Source organism: Hydra vulgaris, chromosome 06 (assembly GCF_038396675.1).
Source record: "Hydra vulgaris chromosome 06, alternate assembly HydraT2T_AEP".
NCBI lineage: Eukaryota > Metazoa > Cnidaria > Hydrozoa > Anthoathecata > Hydridae > Hydra > Hydra vulgaris.
This window is the reverse complement of record NC_088925.1, coordinates 10,232,882-10,255,000: the sequence shown is the minus strand read 5'-3', so window position 1 is coordinate 10,255,000 and position 22,119 is coordinate 10,232,882. Positions and strand designations below refer to the sequence as shown.

Here is a 22,119-nt window from a genome sequence, read left to right as displayed (position 1 = left end):
AAAGAACAGCTTAACAATTTTCAGGTTATACAGTTATTATCAATATGCTAAGAAAATATGAAAGTTGAGCTTCTAAAAGGAGATTGAAGAAAGAGAGAGGAAATGGTAGCTAAACTTCCGAAAATGACAAATTTTTTTTCATCATGCCAAATCGATATGCAATTTCCACAAACTGTAGAAAACAAAAAAAACGATGAAAAAAAAGATAAAAGCAATAACACGGAAAATGAAGTAGTCTACCTTGGTCCTTCAAATAAAATTTGCGAAGTAGAAAGTGTTGAATCTAAAATGCGTAATAATGAACTTGACTCAAGTACTCCAATTTTAACTATTTATTACTATATTTATAATTATCATTATAACGCAATGTGATTCGATGACACGTGTGTCACCGAATCACAATGCGTAATAATGAACTTGACACAGGTACTCCAGCTTTCACAATTTTTAATGATACCTCTAATATCTGCTAAACAAACAACTTACTTTTTAGGCATTTAATAGTATTTTTCTATAAATTGTCACCTTTCATGACACTCATTACGTACAACTTATTATTTTTTTATGAAGCTTATGTTTATCATGATTTTTTTCCTCCTAGAAACCATTCTATATGAAGACCCTGTTTTATGGCCTTTACAATTAAAGGAAAATGAACAAATGCTCAAAAACCAGCATAGATATTATTTGGTTAAATATTTTCAAAAAGTGATGAATAATGGCGAAAAATCTGACCAATGGGTAATGTTTTCTGAATCCATTGGAAGTGTATTTAGTTATTTTTGTAAATTGCTTTCAACCAATTACGACAATGCAGTGGCGGATTTAGGAATTTTGCCGCCCGGGGCAAATAAGGAAATTGGCGCTCCCCACGCCCGCAAACAAAAAATTTAATATTCCTTTAAAGTGAATAAGTGACAAATGAATAAATAAATATACATTACACATTTATTATTACAATATATTTTGTAGCATACAGTCAATAGAGCACAAGTATTTCAGCTAAAATTGTATTTTTCTTGATTTTATAGTTGCAAAATTCCAAAGGATATCACAGAAATCAATTTCAGAAGCAAATTTATGCTCAATAAACAAAAGTGCAAGGTTTAACAATCTTTCCTGTGACATTGTAGAACGCAAGTACGATTTAATTAGTTTTAACTTACTTAAAAATTGTTCATATGATGCAACTGAGACTGGTAAAGTTATAAATATGTGTAAAGCAGTAGCTAAAGTCTTATATGATTCAAGTCCCAAAGATGAAATGTAGGTAAGGAGCCCTATTGGAGAAAAGTCCATTATTTCTTGCAGTTTAGCTCTTCTAAGAGAGTCAATAATATATTTAAAGTCATCAAAAAGTTCAATGCCATTAAGATCATTAGAGTACCAAGAGGCAAGATTAAAACATTTCTTTTGAAGACTTTCCATTTCTGCCTTATTAGTTTCCCAATTTGGTATGTCAATGGCAGACTCAATGGAACACAGAAAGCCAAATTGTTTATTTAAAACTCTTAACTGTGAAAATTGGTTAGAAATTTCAATATCAAGTGTGTTCAACATTTCTTTCATACATCGATCCATTTCTTGCTGAGCATTTAAACCGGCATCTGAAGCAGTTTCTCCTGACATGACACGCCTTTTTCGAATTCTACGTTCCACGGTAATATCCCATTTTTTGCATATTTCCTCAGCTTTTGTAATGGATGAGGCGTAAAATGCATTTCTCCAAATTTCAATTTTATCAGTCAAAACTCCTAATTGAATTAAGGCTTGGTTGAAAGTAATTTCTTTACTTTGTAAGCACTTTTGAATTCGGTCAATTGAAGGAAGTATTTCAGACCAGAAGTACAAAAGAGCCACAAAATCAAATCTTTGAATGGCAGAAAGAATAAGTCCAGCATCACCTCGTGAGTCAAGCGTTTCTTTAGAAAAATCACGTAACATTTCCAAAGCTGCTAACACCTCCTCAATTGAGTTGATATGGAGGTAACTGCTTTTGAAATCCATCTTGTATCTGAATGGCTTTTTACTTTTATTTTCACATATTCCTTCAAAACTTCCCATCTATAAGTTGGTGATAAGAAAAAAAAAAAAATTTTTCCAATGTGCCAAAAAAAGTAAAAGCTTGAATATTTACATGTGCAGCACGGACTCCAACCAAATTTAAAGAGTGGTCATTGCTAATGAATTCAGCTCTAATATTCATTTTTGAACTCCAGAATTAGCTCCTGCCATAGTTGCTTTATTACCATAGGATTGGCCCTTGCAGTCTTGAAAATTCAATCCATCTAAATTAAGCTTTTTGTTATTTCCCTTGTAATCGCTTCAGCCGATTTACCATGAACTTGAATGAAGTCTAAAAAAGCTTCTTTCACTGTGACTTTACCTCTTTCAATATCAACATATCTAATAATTTGAGACATTTGTTCAACTTGTGATGAACCAGGATTGGTATTTAAAATGATGCTGTAATACTTCGTATTTTTTACATTAAGTATTATAGATTTACGTACTTTTGAACCAAGCAGGTTAATTAGTTTATTTTGAATTCCATGAGAGATATATGATAAAGAACCAGATTTTGAGCTGACTGATTCTAAATGTTCTTTCATGAATGGGTCAAATTTAGCTAAAAACTTCATAAGAGCAAGGAAATTTCCAGACTTTTCATCTGATTGTAGAAACTCATTATGAACTCTTAATGCTAAGTTTTGCTGGGTAAGCATTTGAATTGCTGCAGTAACACGCTCTAAAACTTGCTTCCGTTTCTGAGCAGCTCTAGCGACTTGAATCTGAAGCTGATCATCAATTAGTCCACCACTTTGGAAGCCTCTTTCCAATTCTTTCTACATTAAAAATGCCGAACGATGAGCGAAACCATCGTTTGGCATTTTTAAAGTGGAAAGAATTATATATTTTTAACGTTAAACAAAAGCTAAAATTGACTTAAAACACCGACACAACGACGTAAACAACAAGTAGTATACGCGTTGTGGTTAACAAGCGTGAATTTATGTCACGTTGACCACTGTCAACGTGGCTTTCAACGTGTTTAACCTTACTGTCAACGTGTTTAACCTTAAGGTCATAGAAAATCATCTTTAGTAGCAATGTGTTTTAAAATGTTTAAAGCCAAAATATCTTACGTATTTTAGGATTTTTTGACTCTTAAAGAAGATTTAGGACTTTATTGATTTTGGTTTAAACCACAATGGAAAAAATACGCGGCATAGATTTTTAATATGTATTAAACTAATTTTACCCAAAAATGGAGTCAAGACAAGTTGGCTCTCCGGTACAGAAATGCTTGACCGGTTGATCTAAACTAATTGTTTAATCACTCAAAGCGCGTATTATAATTAGAAATAATAAGAAACTTGATAAACAATAAATTGTGAACATAATATAGAATAGCGTAATATGCAATATAATAGACTGCTTTTATAATATTTAATCGTTTATATATATAGTAAATTGTTTAAAGGACATAAAATATATTAAAAGTTACGGATTTTGGAATATACAAAAAAAAATTTTACGATTAAGTAATAGCACTTTTTAACGAACGCGAAAAACTTCCAGAAGACCAATAGCCTTATTATCAAGAAACTGCTTTTTCGTAACTTATGATATTTTTTGTATCATGTCTTTACAATAACTTCATATTTATAAGCCTTGTCATGTCCACCGTCTGTTCTTGTTTAGTTAACATAAAAGTAAAAGAATGCTAAATAGAAGACATTGTTAAATCAACATTGTAATCGAATACACATAAATACAACAATACGTGACCTTTAACAGTTTTATTTCCCTCCTTTTTTTTGCTTTTTTCTGTTTTGTTTTGCGTTTGTGTTTGGGTGACCCGTATTTACAGAAGAGAATCCCCCAATTGTACCTATAGAATATAATTGGAGACATCATTAACCATGGTTTAAAGTTATTTTCAAGAGTTAGTCTTTTTTTATTTTTTGAATTAATAAAAGCCAATAATTTTTTTTGTTTTCAAGATAAAATCCTCTTACAGTAATTTTTGAGAATTCAAGTAACCGTATCCTGTCAAGTCCGAACTTTTGGATATTAATCTATTGTATAGATAAGTAGAGGTGTACCGGATATAACTTTTTATAATGTATATATATATATATATATATACATATATATATATATATATATATATATATATATATATATATATATATATATATATATATATATATATATATATATATATATATATATATCCGAATATATTGAATTTTAGTGGCAAACGGCATAAAAATTAAAATTTATATCTTGCTTCCTAAAAAATAGTTATTAAATGTGTTTTGTAATTTTTTTACTCTGCAGCAGAGGAAAACAGCTTTATTGTAATAATTATTAAAGATGATTAAATAAAAATAAAGTTAATTAAAACTTAAATAAAAATAAAAACACGTTTTTGTTATAAGCAAAAGTTAAATATATAACAGTTAAATGTTTTTAAACAACTATGACCTAAGAACAACAAGCATTTTTTAAAAATAACAATTACCAATTTATTAGCAATCAAATAAGGAAAGTGCAAAATATTGTGTAAATCAAAAAAAAATTAAATTTGTATTAAATTTTGCTCATCTGTCTTCATATTTACATTATCTGCTTTTACTTTTATTCAAAAGGTAATTAAAGTTTAATTACCTAACAATAACTTAAAAATAACTATTTAAATTTCTATACTACATATTATAACTTTCATTGAATTTATTAATTTGAATTTAGAGGCATTCATAAAGTATGTATACAGTTATGGGAGGAGGCATTATCTAAAAGTGTACAAACATTATCTAAAAGTCTACAAAAGTGTATAAAAGGGTAGGGTTAAGAAAGTAAGTATGTAAAGAAGGGGAGAGAGGTCTAGGCAGTACATATGCACATGGCTGGACTATCTTTTTCATGAACTTTACTCAAAAGTTGATTTTTATTTTTTAAAAGAACAAGAAATTTATTGAGTGAAAAAATCTATACTAAAATATCAAGAGAAAAAAAAATTTTCTGATGTAATTTCAAAAAAATATACTAAAAGCAAAAAAAAATAGAAAATTTTTTTTTGATTATTTGGTAGAAAATTTTAGTGCAAAACAAACTCTTTAGATGTTCAGTTTCTGTCATATTTAAATCCTTAAAAAAAAGTGTTGGAAAGTTATGAACGTATAATGTTTTTACTATCACCAAATTAAGGTGGTCCACCCCAATTCAAAACGTACTTTTTTTGAGTTTTTTTTAAGTAATTTTTTTTAATTTCATTCATTGTAGAGCATAATTAAAGCACTTTTTTTAGTTAAATTAGTATATTAGTAGGTCTAATTGATCTTTTTAATAGGATAGATATATTTTATTCACCTAACAACGCCCATAGCAACCGTTTTTCAAAGAGTATTTTAAAATTAGCATCTCAAGAATAAATAAATACATAACAAAAATAAAACTGTTTAGTCTTACATGGGTTTTTGATAACTTTGGCTATATCTTAAAAGTCTATCGGGATGTGCATTTACTGTAGGGGAAAGCGTGCACCCTTGATCATAAAATCCAGGGCGCATTTTGTTAATAACATTTTCCTAAATTAATGATAATTGTATAACTAATATTGGCTATAAAAAAATATATATACACTTTCTTAAAGTTTATTAAAACCATAAATATAGAAAACTCTAAAACAGTTTTATAATTTTGTCTTTTGTAAATTTTTGTTAAGTTTTTTTCCCCCTGGATTTTAGGATCAAGGGTGCATACTTTCCCCTAAAGTAGGTACGTGCGTATCTGGCTTTTTACGGCACCGATTTCAAAGACAAAAACTGTGACCTTTTTTTTCACAGCGTGCTCGAAGTTGGTGTGGTAAAGATGTATTTATTTGTCTTTTTTTTAGAATTTTACATCAGCTTAGACTTTATTAAAAAAGTAGAATGTTTTATTTTGAATAAATTATGTTTTTTTTTACGTGTAATAAATTTTTCAGTTTTTTTATTGCTGTTTAAAATTTCGTTCCTGTTCTGGCACTGCATTGATATTGAAGGCATGTTGGTACAATTTTTGAAATTTTTTAGGCAACTGTATAGATCTATTTTCTATGTGTTTGCCAAATTTAATTAAAAAATATTCATGACCACATACCGTATTTTTCGACCAAGTGGAGGTACCATTTCCACCTTTTTTAGTGCTACTGTTACTGTTACACTTTATAAAACTGTTTCTGCCATTGTTACTGTTACTTTTTGTTATAAATTCTGTTTTTTTTTTTTACAGTTACCAGTGATTTTCATTCGGTTTTAAAATTTCGTTTCTGTTCCGGAGGTGCATTAATATTGAAGGCATGTTGGTACATATTTAAAATTTTTCAGGCAACTGTATAAATCTATTTTTTATGTTTCTGCCAAATTTCATCAAAAAATATTCATGACCGCATACCCTATTGTTCTGCGCAGTGGAGGTATGTATTTCCACTTCCGTTACATAGTGTTTGACAGTGGAGAATTCAGTATTTTTGATTTTTTTATTCATTATAATGATATATTTTATTAGAACTGTTTGCAAACTTTTTTTTTAATAGCCTTTTACTACTAAGAATATTTGAGTTTTCTTTTTTTATAATTGTTAAATGATTTACACAAAAACTAACAAGTATAATTAAGGTGGTTATATATTAATTTTTTTTTTGATGGCTAACTCTTTTCACCCACCAAAATTAGTTTAAAGGCAAAATTCTGCAAAATAAAACTTAAAATGCTAAAATTAAAATTATATAACACTATTTTATGATGATTCTGCATAAAAATCATTAAAAACAAAAACAGCATTTTCTCAGCTTTTTCCATACCCATAATTTACCATATAGCCACCTCAACCAATATATGATATATAAAAATTATACATATATTTAAAAATTTTTTTATAGATTAATGGTGATTTTTTAAATTATCTAATTATGATTAATAGCCGACCCAAGTAAATAGTAGTATTATGATTGTTGAATTTAATATAGTGCATCATTGGACCTCACAAGAAAATAAATCTATTTTATGGTAAAGCTGAAACTTATTTAGCTTGTAATTTTCCAATGCCAGCTCATTTAAACATTGGCTGTAGAAATGGATATGTACTGCATATATTTGCAACTAACAACGATTCATATAAAGTAACTGTAGAACTAATCGGTAAGTATTTTAACAAAATTTGTATAAGTGAGATTCAGCAACTAGTTGGAACATCAAAAGTCTTTGTAAATCATTTTTCATCTGCAACATGTTCTTTGCATACCAAACAACAACATCTGCTGTGGCACAAACATTGCAATCAATTGCAACCTCAATTGAATTTGCTACATGTTCTTCATTTTCTTCTCAACAAATTAGTGTTTCATCTGTATCAAATAGTGATCACTTATCTCCTTTATCTCGTCCTACTTTAAAAACCTCTTCTCATGAACCACTATCCAGTTTGAGAGCTGACCAGTTGAGTCCCAGAAAAAAGGTTATGAGAAAGAGAATAACTATTTTGGCAAACGAAATGGCAATTAAGAAGAGAAAGCATAAAGAGGGTATTAAAGGTTTAAGAGATAAGGCAAAGGCTAAAGCATACAGATTTAAATATCTAAATCAAGTTATTACTCGTAAGGAAAAGATAATATCTCAACTTAGAAAAACATTAAAAGAAAAGTTTTTAAATTTACAGTTGAAAAAACTTCAAAATCAAATTTTTTGTTTGAAACAACAGTTGACATTCACGCAAAGAAAGTTTTCTTATCAAAAGGCAATGTTAAGCCGACAACTTGCTGAAAAAAATTCTGCAATTCTTGTACTGCAAAATGACATTCTGAATTTACAGGAAGAGTTGTAGGAAATTCAGCAAGTAACACAAAACATCAAAAATGAAAAATGCTACTCAGCAGATATTAGGAGACTTATATATGACATGCTTGTGTGCCAAGTTCCTACATAAAGTGTACCATCTCTGCTCCGTAAAATTGGGGAACATACTGGCTATCAATTTAGTCAAATTCCACATCGTACAACTGTAGAACAAATGATGCGTGAGCTTGGTGTGCTTTTAGACTTACAGGCTGCTAAGATAGCATTTACAACAAAAGATCTGACACTTGGTTTTGATGCAACAACCCCTGGAGGGTGTTTATGTAAATGCTGTGCACTTGACAAAGGAATCAGTGAGTATGGTTGTAGCTATTGATCAACTTCCTGGAGGTACAGCTTATGACTATCAATATAAGTGATATATAAAGTGACAACAGCAATGCAGACATTTTAAGTTATATTTTAAATAGAAGTAAAAATTGTAAGTTCTTCCCAAAAATGCCAAGATCTACTAAATATATTTAAAAAAGAGTATTTCGAGGTAACCAGCATGTTAGGAATTAAAGCATACATAGTTTTAACCAAAACTGTGTTGAAAACAAAAAGGAAGTGCAAGTGAAAAAAGTTGCAACAAAATGTCGGCTTTAACGATGTAGAAAATGAGCTTGATGAGGATAATTACAATATTATAATCAACTTTAAATTTTTAAAACAATGTTTAATAATAGTATATGTAAAGAGTGCTGTTCAAATGATGAAAAACTGTTACTAAAAAAAAAATTTACGAAACAAAAATGGGTTCTCATACGAGTTACAGTTATCATGTGATACATGTGAATTTATCTCAAAATACGATACATCTCTTCAAAGTTATAAACAAATCTTAAACTCTCCAGGAAAACCTGTTGCAGCTGTAAACTTTAATGCCATTGTAACTTTTAGAGAACTTGGCAATGGTTATGAATCTGTGCGTACTTTTGCAGCATTCATGAATATGCCACCTCCTATGACGCCAAAAAACTTTAACTATTTGACTAACAAATTATACAGAGCATATGAGACTGGTGCTATTCAAAGTAATACTAGAGCTGCATTCCAGACCAAAATGAATCTTTTTGTTGATCATAATGAACCTATAAATTGTCAGGTATCTGTTGATGGTACCTGGCAAAAGCGTGGACATCAATCGCTTAATGGTATTGTAACCATAATTTCAAAAGAGAATGGAAAGTGCTTAGATGCCATTGTTCTTTTAAAAAAATGAAGAGGTTGTTTGTGCTGGTAAACGAAAACCCTTAATTCTGGATATCTTCATTGTAGTTTAAATCATGTATGTGATGATAATCATGAAAAATCATCTGAAGCAATGGAATCATGTGGGGCGGTGATATTATTTTCTCGATCGTTAATGAAGAATAATTTAAGATACACTTCATATATTGGGGGTGGTGATACCTCTTCATTTACTGATGTTGTTTCCTCAAAACCCTATGGCAATATAAATATTGAGAAACTAGAATGTGTTGGTCACGTTCAAAAATGAATGGGAACTCGTCTTCTTAACTTGTGCCAGAGTCAAAAAGGCAAAAAACTTATTGATATTAAATTTGGTCAAATTAGTCTAAGTGGCAAAGGTAACCTCACAGACAAAGGGATAAATTTGTTTCAAAACTATTATGGCATGGCCATACGAAAAAATGTTGATAATCTCTACAATATGCAGAAATCCGTATGGGCTGTGCTTTTTCATAACTCTGACATTGAGGATTAAAACAACAAACAAATTTTGTCCGAGGACAAAAACAAGCTAGTGCTTGTGGCAGTCTGATAAACTAACTTATTTAAATATCAAAAGAAATTGAGCCTTCCATTAGCTATTCACAAAGTTTTAATTCCTGTATTTAAAGATCTATCTAATCAAGATTTACTAAAAAAGTGTCTTCATGGTCAAACACAGAATAATAATGAAAGCTTGAATGGTGTTATTTGGAAAAGATACCCAAAAGATATATATGTTAGTAAACGGTCTTTTGAACTATCTTTAAATTCAGCTATTACTTCGTTTAACGATGGTCTTCAAGGAGTCTTAAAAGTGTTTAGGTGTTAACACTGGGAGGTTTATGATTGATGCTTCTAAATTACATGATGCATTACGTATATCAAAAGGAACTTATAAATCCACCAATAAATGCAAATAAAGGCAAAAATTAAGAGGAATTAAAAAAGGGTTCTTAGATAAAGAAGAAGAAGGAGAACCTGTATAATTTTATGAATCTGGAGCTTTTTAAATAAAATTTTATTTTTGTTTTGTGATTTTCTCCACATTAGCTTTTTAGCAAATTGAATAAAGTTAAAAAAAGATATCTCCTTATAGGCTTATACTTTTTCTTTGAAATTTTCCCAGTTTGTTTAAAATATATTGGAAGAGGACTGGTAGCAGAATATTTATTTTTGCTTTTTTTTAAGTTTGTGTTTTGTCATCAAACAGTGAGACCTTCACGATAAAACAAGGAAACATTATGGCAATGCCTATAATTTTTGAAATATTCCAGTTAAATAGATAAAACTGCTAGGGTACCTGAGTAAACATGTTGTTAGCTGAAATACCAAAAGGTATTAAAAAGGGTAATTTTCTTCCTGAGAAATCTCTTTTTTTTAAAACACACCAAAACAGGGAAAATGTTGAATAAATGAGGCAAATAGGAAGATTTTTTTTTTTTTGTAATACTTTAATTTAGTAAAAAACAACATAAATATGCTAATTTGAAAAATATAAAGTCAATATTAAAGAAATTTATTTGAATTGTAGTGGACCACCTTAAAGGCGTAATAAATTAAACATGTTCATAACTTTAATTAATTGATGAAATTTAAAGCTTCGATGAATTTAACTTAAGTATAAGACAGTGTAATAAAATATTTATTATGTAATCTCCCTCCCATTCGGGGAGGTCAAGATCAATTATTAGGGTTTTTTGTTCCCAGGCTCGAATTACCATGGTTTTTTGATCAAAACATTCTCATTCTATACAAGCGTAATTATACTTAAGTTTAGAGTTTGCAGAAAGCTTGATAATATTTTGCCTAAGACTTTAAAAAATCATGTGAGCGCCGATTTAGCAGCGTGCCGGAAAATCATTTTAATTTAGAGTTTTCAAAATTAAATTTTCATATAAAAAATCAATTCTCCACCCCCGAAAATCTTGATGTAAAATGTGTTCATCAAAAGATTCCTTAATATTTTGCAAACTTTATTCCGCCCCTTTGAGCACGAGGAGTTTAAATTAAAGAAACAGATACGCTTGTAATTACAACAGCGACCATTAAAATATTTTAGTGCAGTATTACCAGTTTTTGCTGATTATTTAAAAATGAGTTGGTAATCAAATTTTTAGTTGAAGACTTGTTCAAACGCCAGCATTAACTTTATAAAAATGTCAGAACTTTAAAAAAAAATGTACAGTCATCAGTGACGGATCAAGAAATTTTTAGTGGAAGGGGGGAGGGGGGAGGGGATGTTGAAATATGTTTGTATTTTGATCCACATTTGCATCTCCTAAAAATAAAAAAGGTTCTTAATTTCTAAGGTATTTTAGGACTTTCAGAATCTGGTGAGGGGGATGCATATCCCTATCTAAATCCTGGATCTGGTACACCTCTATAGCTAAGGACCACGATACTTAATAGAAAATTGCGAGAGATTTGTTTTTTTAAAAGGTACATTAAAGTTCCGTTTGCTCTTGTGTCGTATCAATAATTATTTTGGCTATTTTGGAAGAAATGTTTTGAGAAATGAGAAGGAACAAGTCCAAGTTTATATTTTAGCATAAACCTAAAACTTTGAAAAATGTTGATTAGGTAAACATTAAATGCTTTTAAATGTTTTAAAAGTGGCTCAGCATGTGAGAGTTCCTTATTATAAACTATTCTTACAGCATGTTTTTGATTTCGATAGAGTGTCTCGATTTCTTTATTATCTATTTTTAGCGAAGGTAATGAGCGGGGAAATATTTTTTGGCTGTAATAAAAAAGGATGTGTTTGGTTTTTTCTGTTTTTAATGATAACTTTTTGGACTTAAACTAATTGCTAAGTTTATCAAGCTCAATATTTGCGATTTCAAAGAGTTCTGTAATAGATGTAGATATAGAAAATAAGTTAGTATCATCGGCAAACTTAATGAAATCTAGTATACTTAAGGCATTTGGGAGATCAATAATGTATATTACTAATATACATTATTGATCTCCCAAATGCCCTAATATTATTAGGAATAAGTGGAGTTAGGAATAAGGATGGGACCTTCAGGGATACCGCACTTTGTTATAAGTAGTTCTGATTACTTTTTTTGAATTTTCTTAAAAAAAAAAGTTCCTTTAGAAAAAAAGTGGGGATGGGGCACGTGAACCCTGGCCCACCCGGTGTCGTCAGCTCAAATATATATATATATATATATATATATATATATATATATATATATATATATATATATATATATATATATATATATATATATATATATATATATCGACTATATATTTTATCATATTTCAAAATGGCGTATTTACCTTTGTTTCGAAGTCTTTTAACCTCTCTACACATAATTTTTTTCGTTGTTTGATCGTTTCTTGTGCGAAGTCTTTGTTTATATATAAAGGCCGGCGCTAAGGGTGTATGTGTGTGTTTGTTGAGGGGAGGGGGGAAGGGGGGAGGGGGAAAGGAGTCCTTGATTTTGAAAATTGCCGACTGACTGTTCTAAAATGTCTACATTTGCTGACTCAAAAAAGAGGGGGTTGTAAATTTTTCATGGTCATAACTTTAATAATTTACAATACTTTTGAATGAAATTTAAAATCTGTCGATGATTTTAAATTTAGTATAACATAGTCAAGTTGAACATTTTACTACTGAGTGCCCTCACGTTTGGGCAGGGGGGCTAAAACTTTGGGGTATTGTTCCCGGGCCTCCATCATCGCGAATTATTGCATCATTTGGCATATGCATGAACATACTTATGTTTGGAGCACAATACGTGAAAGTATCATATCTGAAACTTCTAAAAATCCTGTGAGCGCCCACGCTCGTAACTATGGCTTCTCGGATAATATCCAGACGTGTCAATGGCAAACCGCAGATATTTTTACTTTATTTCACTTTTGTTTTCGGCGATCTCTCAACTTTTATTAACTTTGTGTTTACTCGATGCCTGTTTAAAATGTCGCTTTAAAAGTAGAAGACTCGCGTTGTGCTTTTTATCCAATAAGGGCGTATATTTAATGTTGTCAATAGAAGCTTTATAAGTGTTCGATTCATAATTTTGATACAATTAATTCTTGTTTACGTTAGTTCCTTTAACTCTGCTAATGGAGCTTCAGAATTTATGAAAAGAAAAAGCGTGCTTTGCATTTTTCTTTTTCTGTTAACTGTTCTTTTTACTTTTGAACTGCTGAAAAACATCGATAAAGTAAAACCGCAAGCTAGTAAGTGGGATTCAGATGTACTTAAAAGTTTAAATGAAAACCATTCTAAATTAAAAAGGTTTAATTTTATATAATGCTTTTTTTATTTATCTTTTTGAATCCTGTAGTTTTAACTAAATGATATTTTTTTAGCAAATAGTTTAAACAGAAAAATACTCATATTGTTTATAATATATATACATATATAAATATATATATATATATATATATATATATATATATATATATATATATATATATATATATATATATATATATATATGTATATATATATATATATATATATATATATATATATAAATATATATATATATATATATATATATATATATATATATATATATATATATATATATATATATATATATATATATATATATAAACAACATGACTATCTATAAAGATAGATGGATAGATACTGAATATATAAAGATGATATACTGAAGATATAAATTGAATAGATAGATACTGATATAAATTAGATAGATATATATGTAATTTCTATCTTTATCTATCTATCTAAATTTCTATCTGTATCTAATTAAATAGATACAGATATAGATTAAATGATTTGAAGTAAATATGTTTTTATGGCACCATAATCATGTTAAATTGATCCAAAAATGTGTGTGGTATTGTAATTCATTTTAAAAGAACTACACTTTGGCTTGAAAATGTAAATGCTAGTCAAATTATGATATAAAATATATTTAAATTTTATTGATCAAATTTAATATAAATTATTTATAGTTAAATTTACTTTTATTTTTGCAATAAAGTTTAAAAAAGGAAACCAGAAGAAAATAATTTTTTACAACCGGTGTTTCCTACAGAAAGATAATATTTATTTCGTTCACTGAAACTAATTAAATTTGGTGTGTTTGTTATTGACTTTCTTAGACTGTGTTGGTGTTTTACTCCAAAGTATTGGAGTTTAACATGTTAAAACTTCAATAAAAAATAATTCTTAATAATCTTAAAAATGCATTTTAACATAATTTCTATTCTATGGAATTTATTATATTTTGTTTTTTCATATATACATATGTAAAAAAACAAAAAATTTTGGTGCATAAAATATACTGTGTATATTTTAATTTGAGTCACTTGAAAAATTTTTATTTTGTGTAATAATTAAAACAAAACAAAAAAATAATTTTGAAGCTTTTTACTTAAATTTTTAATCATAATGACTTTTTAAGTTTAAATATTTATGCTTTTATAATTGTAATAATTAAAAACACTTTTAATATAAAGAGTTTTTTAAATTTAGGAAATTACTTTTCATGTTTATTTTTTAGTTTTTTTTTTCTTATATGACAAAATTATTTTTAGCTCTGTTTTGCTTCATAACTCTTTGAACATGTCTTTTGATATCGATATTGTGATTTCCTCATTTAAAAAAAGTGTTGAAGACAAATTAAATCTTGAGCAGTACAATCGAGGATACAATGAACTTTATTCATTCTTTCTTATGCTTGGTACAGTGTTTAAGTTTATTGCATCTGATGTTCGTGAAAAGATAGACATTTTGGTAAAATATGTTATAGCAATTTTCTTGTCAAACTCAAACAAAAATTTTCCTATTAAAGAGCTTATTAATAATTTGTATATTATCATTTTTGTTATCTAAATTACCAAACTTATTTTAGGAATCTTTCCAAAAAGGAAAAAATCAAGAGCATTATACTCATACTGAAAAAATGATAATCTATGAGGTTCAAATAAATAAAGATGACCCAAGCATTCCTTTACTTGGATCCAGAACACTATTACGACTTCATCGTGCTTTAAAATTTACTTATCTTTTCTTAGATGGTCTTGTTCAATTGAATGATGACGATAACCTCTCTTCTATGGCAGTTACAATGTATAACAAAAGTTTGGCAAATCATCATCCTTGGCTAATACGCAATGCAGCTAAGTTAGCTATGTATTCGTTGCCTAATAAGAAGACTTTGATTAACCAAATTGCTAAAGATGCTGACAAGGAACTTCTTTCACAGAAATTACGAGAAGGAGTTGCCGCTTTGGAAGAGGCTTATAATGAAATTGAACATTTGTACACTAAAAATGATTTGCATTCATTGCCCTAGTTATTTATTTTGTTTTCCTGAAAATTTTTAAATTAGTTCTTGTAATGTTTTAACAGTTACAGTTTTTTACTGTGTTTTTATATATCTATATATTTTGTAAGCTAAAATAAGTTGAAGTTATTTTTCGATGTTTTAATATAACTATAGTTTTATTAATTCATGATACAAGAAAGACCAGGGCTAGTTGGCAACAAATTTAGTTTTGAGTAAGGTAATTTATGTATATGGTATTTGGAAAGTAATAGCAATTACTTGTCATTATTCAGTTGTCATAAAGGTAAAGGAAAACCTTTTTAATTAAGTCAACTAAACCCAATAAATATTTGTTCATAAAATGGCCAACAGATCCCCAAGAAAAGAGATTTAAATCTATTTTAGTTAATTTTAAATTAGTGTTGCTTTCTAAAATTGAAAAATAATAAAGTTACAACATTAAAAAGAAAAATTTTTTAGCCAAAGAAGTGAAAAGCCTTTCTATCGATGTCAAGTTATACAACAAGAAAAGCAGCATACTGTTTATATCATACTGCCTTTCATAGAACTGTTACGGCTGTTTGGACAAGAAATGTTGAATTAAAAACTACATTAAAAGTATCTCTTCAAGAAACGCATAAGTTCATAATACTATTCTCCACATATAAAACATGCAAATACAGCACCGATTTTAAAGTTAAAATCTGTATCTTTTTTCAAATGCTGAACGTGAAATTTCGGCAAAAATATTTTACAGTTTTTATAAGAAGTCCATGTTACTAAATTTAATATTTAAAAAATCATTTCTTTTCTTAAAAATTTCAAGATTTGTATGAAATTTTCGTAAAACTATCAAATTTGTATAAAATTTTTGCCATTATGTTAATAATTATTTAAACTTTTTCCAAAATATACAGCTAATAATATATTATTAACTAGTAATATATTAATAAAATTTTAATGTAACTATAACACAGATACCTATACATATGCTACGACATCTGCAACTGCTGAAAGGGCGTTTAACATGATAAAACGAATCAACTTATAAACTTTTATTTTTGCAATAATCTATAAATAGAGAATGGATGATATAGACATACAGAAAGTGACAAAAGAATTCGCATCAAAGTCTTTATAAAGAAAGACTCACGCTGGAAATTTTTAATTTTACTGTTAGAAAACAGTGAAACTAAATAATAGTCAAATCTCAATATCTAGATCACTAAGCGGACCGGGGAAAAAGTTCGAGATTCGATTATTCGAGAATTATTCAAGATATTAAGAAAGAAGTTAAAAATAAATAAAACCGCACAACTTTCATTAAAAAAAAGTTATTTTTCTGACCAAAGTCACTAACAATAAAAACTACAGTTTTTGGAAAAAAATCTGCCATCTGACATTGCTTCAAATTATCTATTTTTTCCATCTTCATTAAATCCTCAAGTTTTAGTGCTAGGAATCTTATTTCATTTTCGGATTTCGAGCTGTATAGCGAAGCATTTTCAAGTCTTTCAAGCATTTTCTAATTGAACATCAGATGAGCCTGGTGGGTCTTTGACGTCAGTACCTTCGTCAACGCGTTTTCAACTTCATTATCTTCTTTTTTCAAATTAGGGTTTAAAATCTGAGCAACGATTTCATGCATTAGTAACATGTGAACCAGTGGTTACTACATTGCAATCTAATCCAATGTAAGATTCTGCTGATAGGTTTTCTTGAATGGTACTAGGATCTAATTCTCGTAAACAGTCAAGTTCTTCTGTCAAATATTTAAAAGGATGATCATCATTTGCTTCTGCAATATGCTTGTTTGTTTTGCTGATACCAGCTTTTTTAAAGCAATTGATAATAATCTCATTTGAAACAGCATTCCATGAAGAAAAAAAATCTTTTATTGCTGGAAGGGTAAAAATTTTCGGCATCGGTTTGTTATTATCAACAGCCTGGATACACAGACGCACAATTTTATGACGATAGTGAGCTAGAAAAATAGCACGAAAAGATGAGTCAAGCTCCTCTACCCACTCTGTAAAAAGGTCTCCGGTCATCCAATTTTCAGCTGATTCTTATATAAGTAAGGCAGTTGTTTGATGTGCTTAAAACATCGCGCAGTTTCAGATTTTCTAATAACAAACATGGGTAATTTTTCTCCCATTGGACTCCCTGCTGCCATGCCTTTTAGTCTGACTTTACTATTTTTTTCCCTCAAAACATTTTTCTGGTGATAAGTGAAACTTGTTTTTTTTGTTAGACATAGAAGACATATTTAATGAACTTATTGCATTTATTTGCTATTGTTGCTTTCATTTACTTGTTTACATTTTGCAATCGTTTTATTTCTAACTTGTATTCAATGAACGATTCACTATTTAAGCAACTACTTGTTTTGTTAATAGCATACAAAAAAGGTTTTATAAAAAAAGGAAATTAAAATTTCTTATTCCTATCATTAAAATGTAGCTATCGGTTTTGATCTTGTTCATCAAAGTTCGTGATTTGAAGGTAAGGAGTTGAGAGAGGGTGATAACCACAATAAAGTAGCCTTCTCAACTGTAGTAGCCCTCTCGGTCTTGGGGAGGCGAATAATACAAAAAAAAAAAAAAACAACAACAACAATAGTAACAACAACAACAACAAAAAACAATAAACAATCAAAAGATAAGGTGAAACAGGTAGCAAAGATTGTCTAAAAGTTTGATATACGTACTATCGAATTACTATTAAATAATAAGTTATTTCTACTCTTTTAAGTCTCCTCAAGCTAAAAATAAAAAAATATGATAAATGCTTATTTCTTTTAGAAGCACATGATATCTATGAAAAAAGCTAAATTATGTTTATGAAAAATTTTTTAGGAGGCTCAAAAAATGCTTAAACCTACAAAAACGTGTGGATTCTTGTAAGTATTATGCTTATAAAAAGAAATAAATAAAATATAACAATATCTAGGTAATTAATAAACATAAGGAGATCATTAGATTTGATTGACTAACAAGTGTGTTGCCATGAATCATTTTTATACTTGCGGAACATGAGTATAACTGAGATTGTAGCCTAAGTAATGTATGAGGAAAAGAAGCAAATGGTAAGCAAATTAAATGGTAATTAAAGCAAATTGCTGTTAATAACTGTGAGAGTGTTGAGAGTCGTATTGAGGATTTGTCGAATTTCTTCTACAACTTCTTTTCTATCTTATTTTTCATTAATAGTGAAAATACAAGTGTTTGAAGTTGATTTAATTCTTCGGATAATATTCCAAATTTTTTTGAGGATTAGTTTTCCGGTATTCAATGTTTTTGGTAACTTTATTGATTTTAAAGTTATGAGCCACTATTACAGTTTTAAGGAAATTTTTACGTGCAAGTTAGTATATATTAAATGAAATGCATTCTTGCGATTTGTTATTAGATTTTTCCATTCCTTAAAGTGAAAGGAAAGATGTCTCAATTTGATTTCTGGCTGGTTGTTTTGGACTTATCATATATAATCACATGAAATGACTGGTACTCATCGACATTTAAATGTGAAGGAGGAATAACTTGACAGTTAGTAAAGCGTATTGAAGATTCTTTAAGACTGCAATGTGATCAATATAAGATGAATTATTTAGTGTTTATGTTTATAGGTAAAGGTCGTATCGTATCATATATAATCTTATGAAATGACTGGAAATCATCGGTATTAAACATTCTTTTTCATCTTCATATGTGGTAATGATGGAGGTAATCACATTAAGTTAAGACAAATATTTTTGAAAGCATTCAAAGGTGTTTTTTTATGAAGTGAGATAAATTCCAATAAAAATCAAAACATTGTTGCCACACGAACCTTTTATAGCAAGAATATGTTCATCTTTGTGTATTATGTGAAGAGACAGTAGTAAATTGTTACGAAATAAAAAAGCATTTCACCAAAAGGTCTTCCGTATTCTTTTTTTTTAGGCAGATTGAAAAAATATTTAATGTTTTGGAGCTTATAGATCATGTAAAATAAAACACTCAGCATTTGAGAGCCAATGTTCCGATAGAAAAATTATATCAAAAGAATTAAACTAGAGATATGGGCATGAGTTTGATTGAAGACTTTGACAGTTATAAGCACAGAAACTTAAACTTAAACGAGCTGTGTATAGTTGAAGTTCAACTTCAGATCGGTTTTAGACGACTTTTTGTTACTGATCGCGATATCGACAATTTATTATTATTATTTTGATTTTTTTAGAATAAGTTGATTAGCGAAATATATTTCCATAAACAACTGAAATATTTGGATGAAAAATAATTTTTATAACTTATACAAATATATATTTGTATATCTGCCTTTTCTCGATGCAAACACAACGTTGATCCACTGTTATATTATCCAACGTTATTCCAATGTATATGGATCAACGTTGATTCAATGTATATAATCCAAGGGTTAATCCATACACATTGGATTAACGTTAGGTTATAAAGATTGGATCAACGTTAATCCATATACATTAGATCAATTTAAGATTATACACATTTGGTCAACGTTGACCCCTATATATTGGATCAACGTTCGGTTTAGATCGGAAAAAACAACCTAATTTTGCGATAAAAATAGATTTTCACGTTGTTATTAAGGTTTTCATTAATTTAAATACGATAAAATTAACATCGGATCAACGTTGTATTTGCATCGGAGAAAACAACCAACGTTCGCGATGTATTTACATATATGTAAATACACACTTACTTTGAGCCAACGTATACTTTGGCTCAATGTAAGTGTACTAGCTGGGTATATTTCACGCAAAAAAAATTTTAAAAGTACTGTTTGTGTAGTAAAAAAATTTTACTATATAAAATACTATTTTTGTGAAGAAACAATGCAAATAGTAAAAAACAAATTCAAAGCAGAGGCTTTGTAAAAAGAATTAAAAAAAAAAGTTTTAAACATTTAAAGAGAAAAAAATACACACTAAAAGACACACATATGCATATATATATATATATATATATATATATATATATATATATATATATATATATATATATATATATATATATATATATATATATATATATATTTATATATATATTTATATATATATATATATATTTATATATATATTTATATATATATATATATATTTATATATATATACATATATACACACACACACACACACACACACACACACACACACACACACACACACACACACACACACACACACACACACACAGAGTGTTGTCACATTATTGTTCATCTTTATTAATTTTAATTATATATTATCATACACACATAAAGTTAATAAAGATGAACAATAATAAAAAATATAATACTCTGTATAACATAAGATTAATAAAAATGAATAATAATATGACAATATTATTTATTAATATTAAATGGAAACCAATAATTATATTAGCAACAATCCATATTAAAAATACGAGCCTCAGTAACCAAAAGTATAATAAACATATACTAATAAACAGTGTTAATATAAAAGTTGTTTAAGCGCTCTTTTTTATGATAGAAAAATACCTCAAACATATAACACAACTTGCAAAAAATCCCGCTTTTTTACAAATATTTCTATGATGTCATATTAATACGTAATTAAACTAACATAACGGGTAACATAATGGTAAAACCTTTTATAGACAAAAGAATATGTAAATAATTTTGGGCAACAAAACTCTCAAGGCATATTTTTTATTAATATAACAGTAAACATAGCGCTAAATTTTTCACTTACCGTTATGTTAGCGTTATATTTTTTACAGTGTAGACTTAAAAAATACTAAAAAATTTATTAATTTTTCAGCATGCTTAAATAGACAAAATATATTCACTGTGTATGAGCTATATTAATTAGTTAATTTAAAACAAAATTTTGTTTTAAATCAACCAACCTTATGTGTTATAATACATAACAGAAGGTCTTAAAAATGTAAAATACAAACATTATTGACTTGAATTTGTGAATGTTTTGAAGTACGTCATGTAAAGTTTACTTAGTTGCTAGGGTTAAATTGAGAGTGTTCAAAAGAAAAAGATATATTTATCAGTTTAGACAAAAATAAACTAATTTTATCATGAGATGGAGAATTAAATTCTGTATAAATTTGGTTTAAATTAAAAAACTTATAGGAAACCCCTTACGGTATCAAAATATGTTTGCTAATAAACGCTAACTTTGTTTTCACAGTACTTCAGTCGCGCACTTTTAACACCACGCGATATAAAACTATAAATAAAAATTTTTTTATAAATAATTATTGGAAAGTTTATTTGCTAAATTATTTTTTTGCATACTCATGTAGGTGTTACCGCCTGTATGTTAAATGTGTGCACAAAGCTTTATGTAAATGTAAATAAAAAAATAAATACTTTAAGTTTTTAAAATACCATTGCAACTAGGAAATTTTGAACTTAGGGGGAATATTTATTTTTAGAAAAATATCGATAATCAAAAGCAAACTATGATATAAAATATGGCTTTATCAAGGGGTAAAATGAAAATTGTTGTTTTATTAAGTGTTTTAGTTTTTTTAAATATTTTTTGAAGAAAAGAAATCATGGAAAATCGTCATATATTTTTAACCGACTTATGTTTACCTCTATGCAAGTTAAACTTGAAATTTCCTTTTATTGTTTAAAATTTTTTTTGAGTTTTTGAAATGTTTTCATTGATAAAATTAAAGTTTGAAAAATGCATAGTAGAGACCTAACCTTTGACTCGATTGATT

The 22,119-nt window shown here is 28.3% G+C and overlaps 3 protein-coding genes across 3 annotated transcripts; 1 reads left to right on the top strand and 2 right to left on the bottom strand.

Moving 5' to 3' along the window:
• Positions 1 to 1,002: 1,002 nt before the first annotated feature.
• LOC136081183 (uncharacterized) lies at positions 1,003 to 2,064 on the bottom strand. Its single transcript, XM_065798481.1, has one exon. It carries the CDS (start codon positions 2,062 to 2,064, stop codon positions 1,003 to 1,005), a length of 1,062 nt encoding a protein of 353 aa, XP_065654553.1.
• A 224-nt stretch (positions 2,065 to 2,288) lies between these two features.
• Positions 2,289 to 3,099, bottom strand: LOC136081182 (uncharacterized). The gene is made up of 2 exons (XM_065798480.1): positions 2,956 to 3,099; positions 2,289 to 2,846 (listed from the first exon to the last, which is right to left on the bottom strand). Exons 1-2 carry the CDS (start codon positions 3,097 to 3,099, stop codon positions 2,289 to 2,291), a joined length of 702 nt encoding a protein of 233 aa, XP_065654552.1.
• A 9,875-nt stretch (positions 3,100 to 12,974) lies between these two features.
• On the top strand, positions 12,975 to 15,546 carry LOC100197108 (ceramide-1-phosphate transfer protein). Its single transcript, XM_065799183.1, has 3 exons — positions 12,975 to 13,380; positions 14,658 to 14,856; positions 14,975 to 15,546. The coding sequence occupies exons 1-3, from the start codon at positions 13,223 to 13,225 to the stop codon at positions 15,416 to 15,418; spliced, it is 801 nt and encodes a 266-aa protein (XP_065655255.1). The 5' UTR covers positions 12,975 to 13,222; the 3' UTR covers positions 15,419 to 15,546.
• Positions 15,547 to 22,119: the final 6,573 nt, after the last annotated feature.

What these genes read in the sequence shown, in the direction of transcription:
- LOC136081183 (XM_065798481.1), bottom strand. Translation starts at nt 2,064, where the DNA reads ATGGGAAGTTTTGAAGGAATATGTGAAAATAAAAGTAAAAAGCCATTC.
- LOC136081182 (XM_065798480.1), bottom strand. Translation starts at nt 3,099, where the DNA reads ATGATTTTCTATGACCTTAAGGTTAAACACGTTGACAGTAAGGTTAAA. An exon ending in TTGTTTACGTCGTTGTGTCG is followed by an intron (nt 2,847 to 2,955) that starts GTGTTTTAAGTC and finishes TTTTTAATGTAG; the next exon opens with AAAGAATTGGAAAGAGGCTT.
- LOC100197108 (XM_065799183.1), top strand. Translation starts at nt 13,223, where the DNA reads ATGAAAAGAAAAAGCGTGCTTTGCATTTTTCTTTTTCTGTTAACTGTT. An exon ending in AACCATTCTAAATTAAAAAG is followed by an intron (nt 13,381 to 14,657) that starts GTTTAATTTTAT and finishes AATTATTTTTAG; the next exon opens with CTCTGTTTTGCTTCATAACT. An exon ending in GTGAAAAGATAGACATTTTG is followed by an intron (nt 14,857 to 14,974) that starts GTAAAATATGTT and finishes AACTTATTTTAG; the next exon opens with GAATCTTTCCAAAAAGGAAA.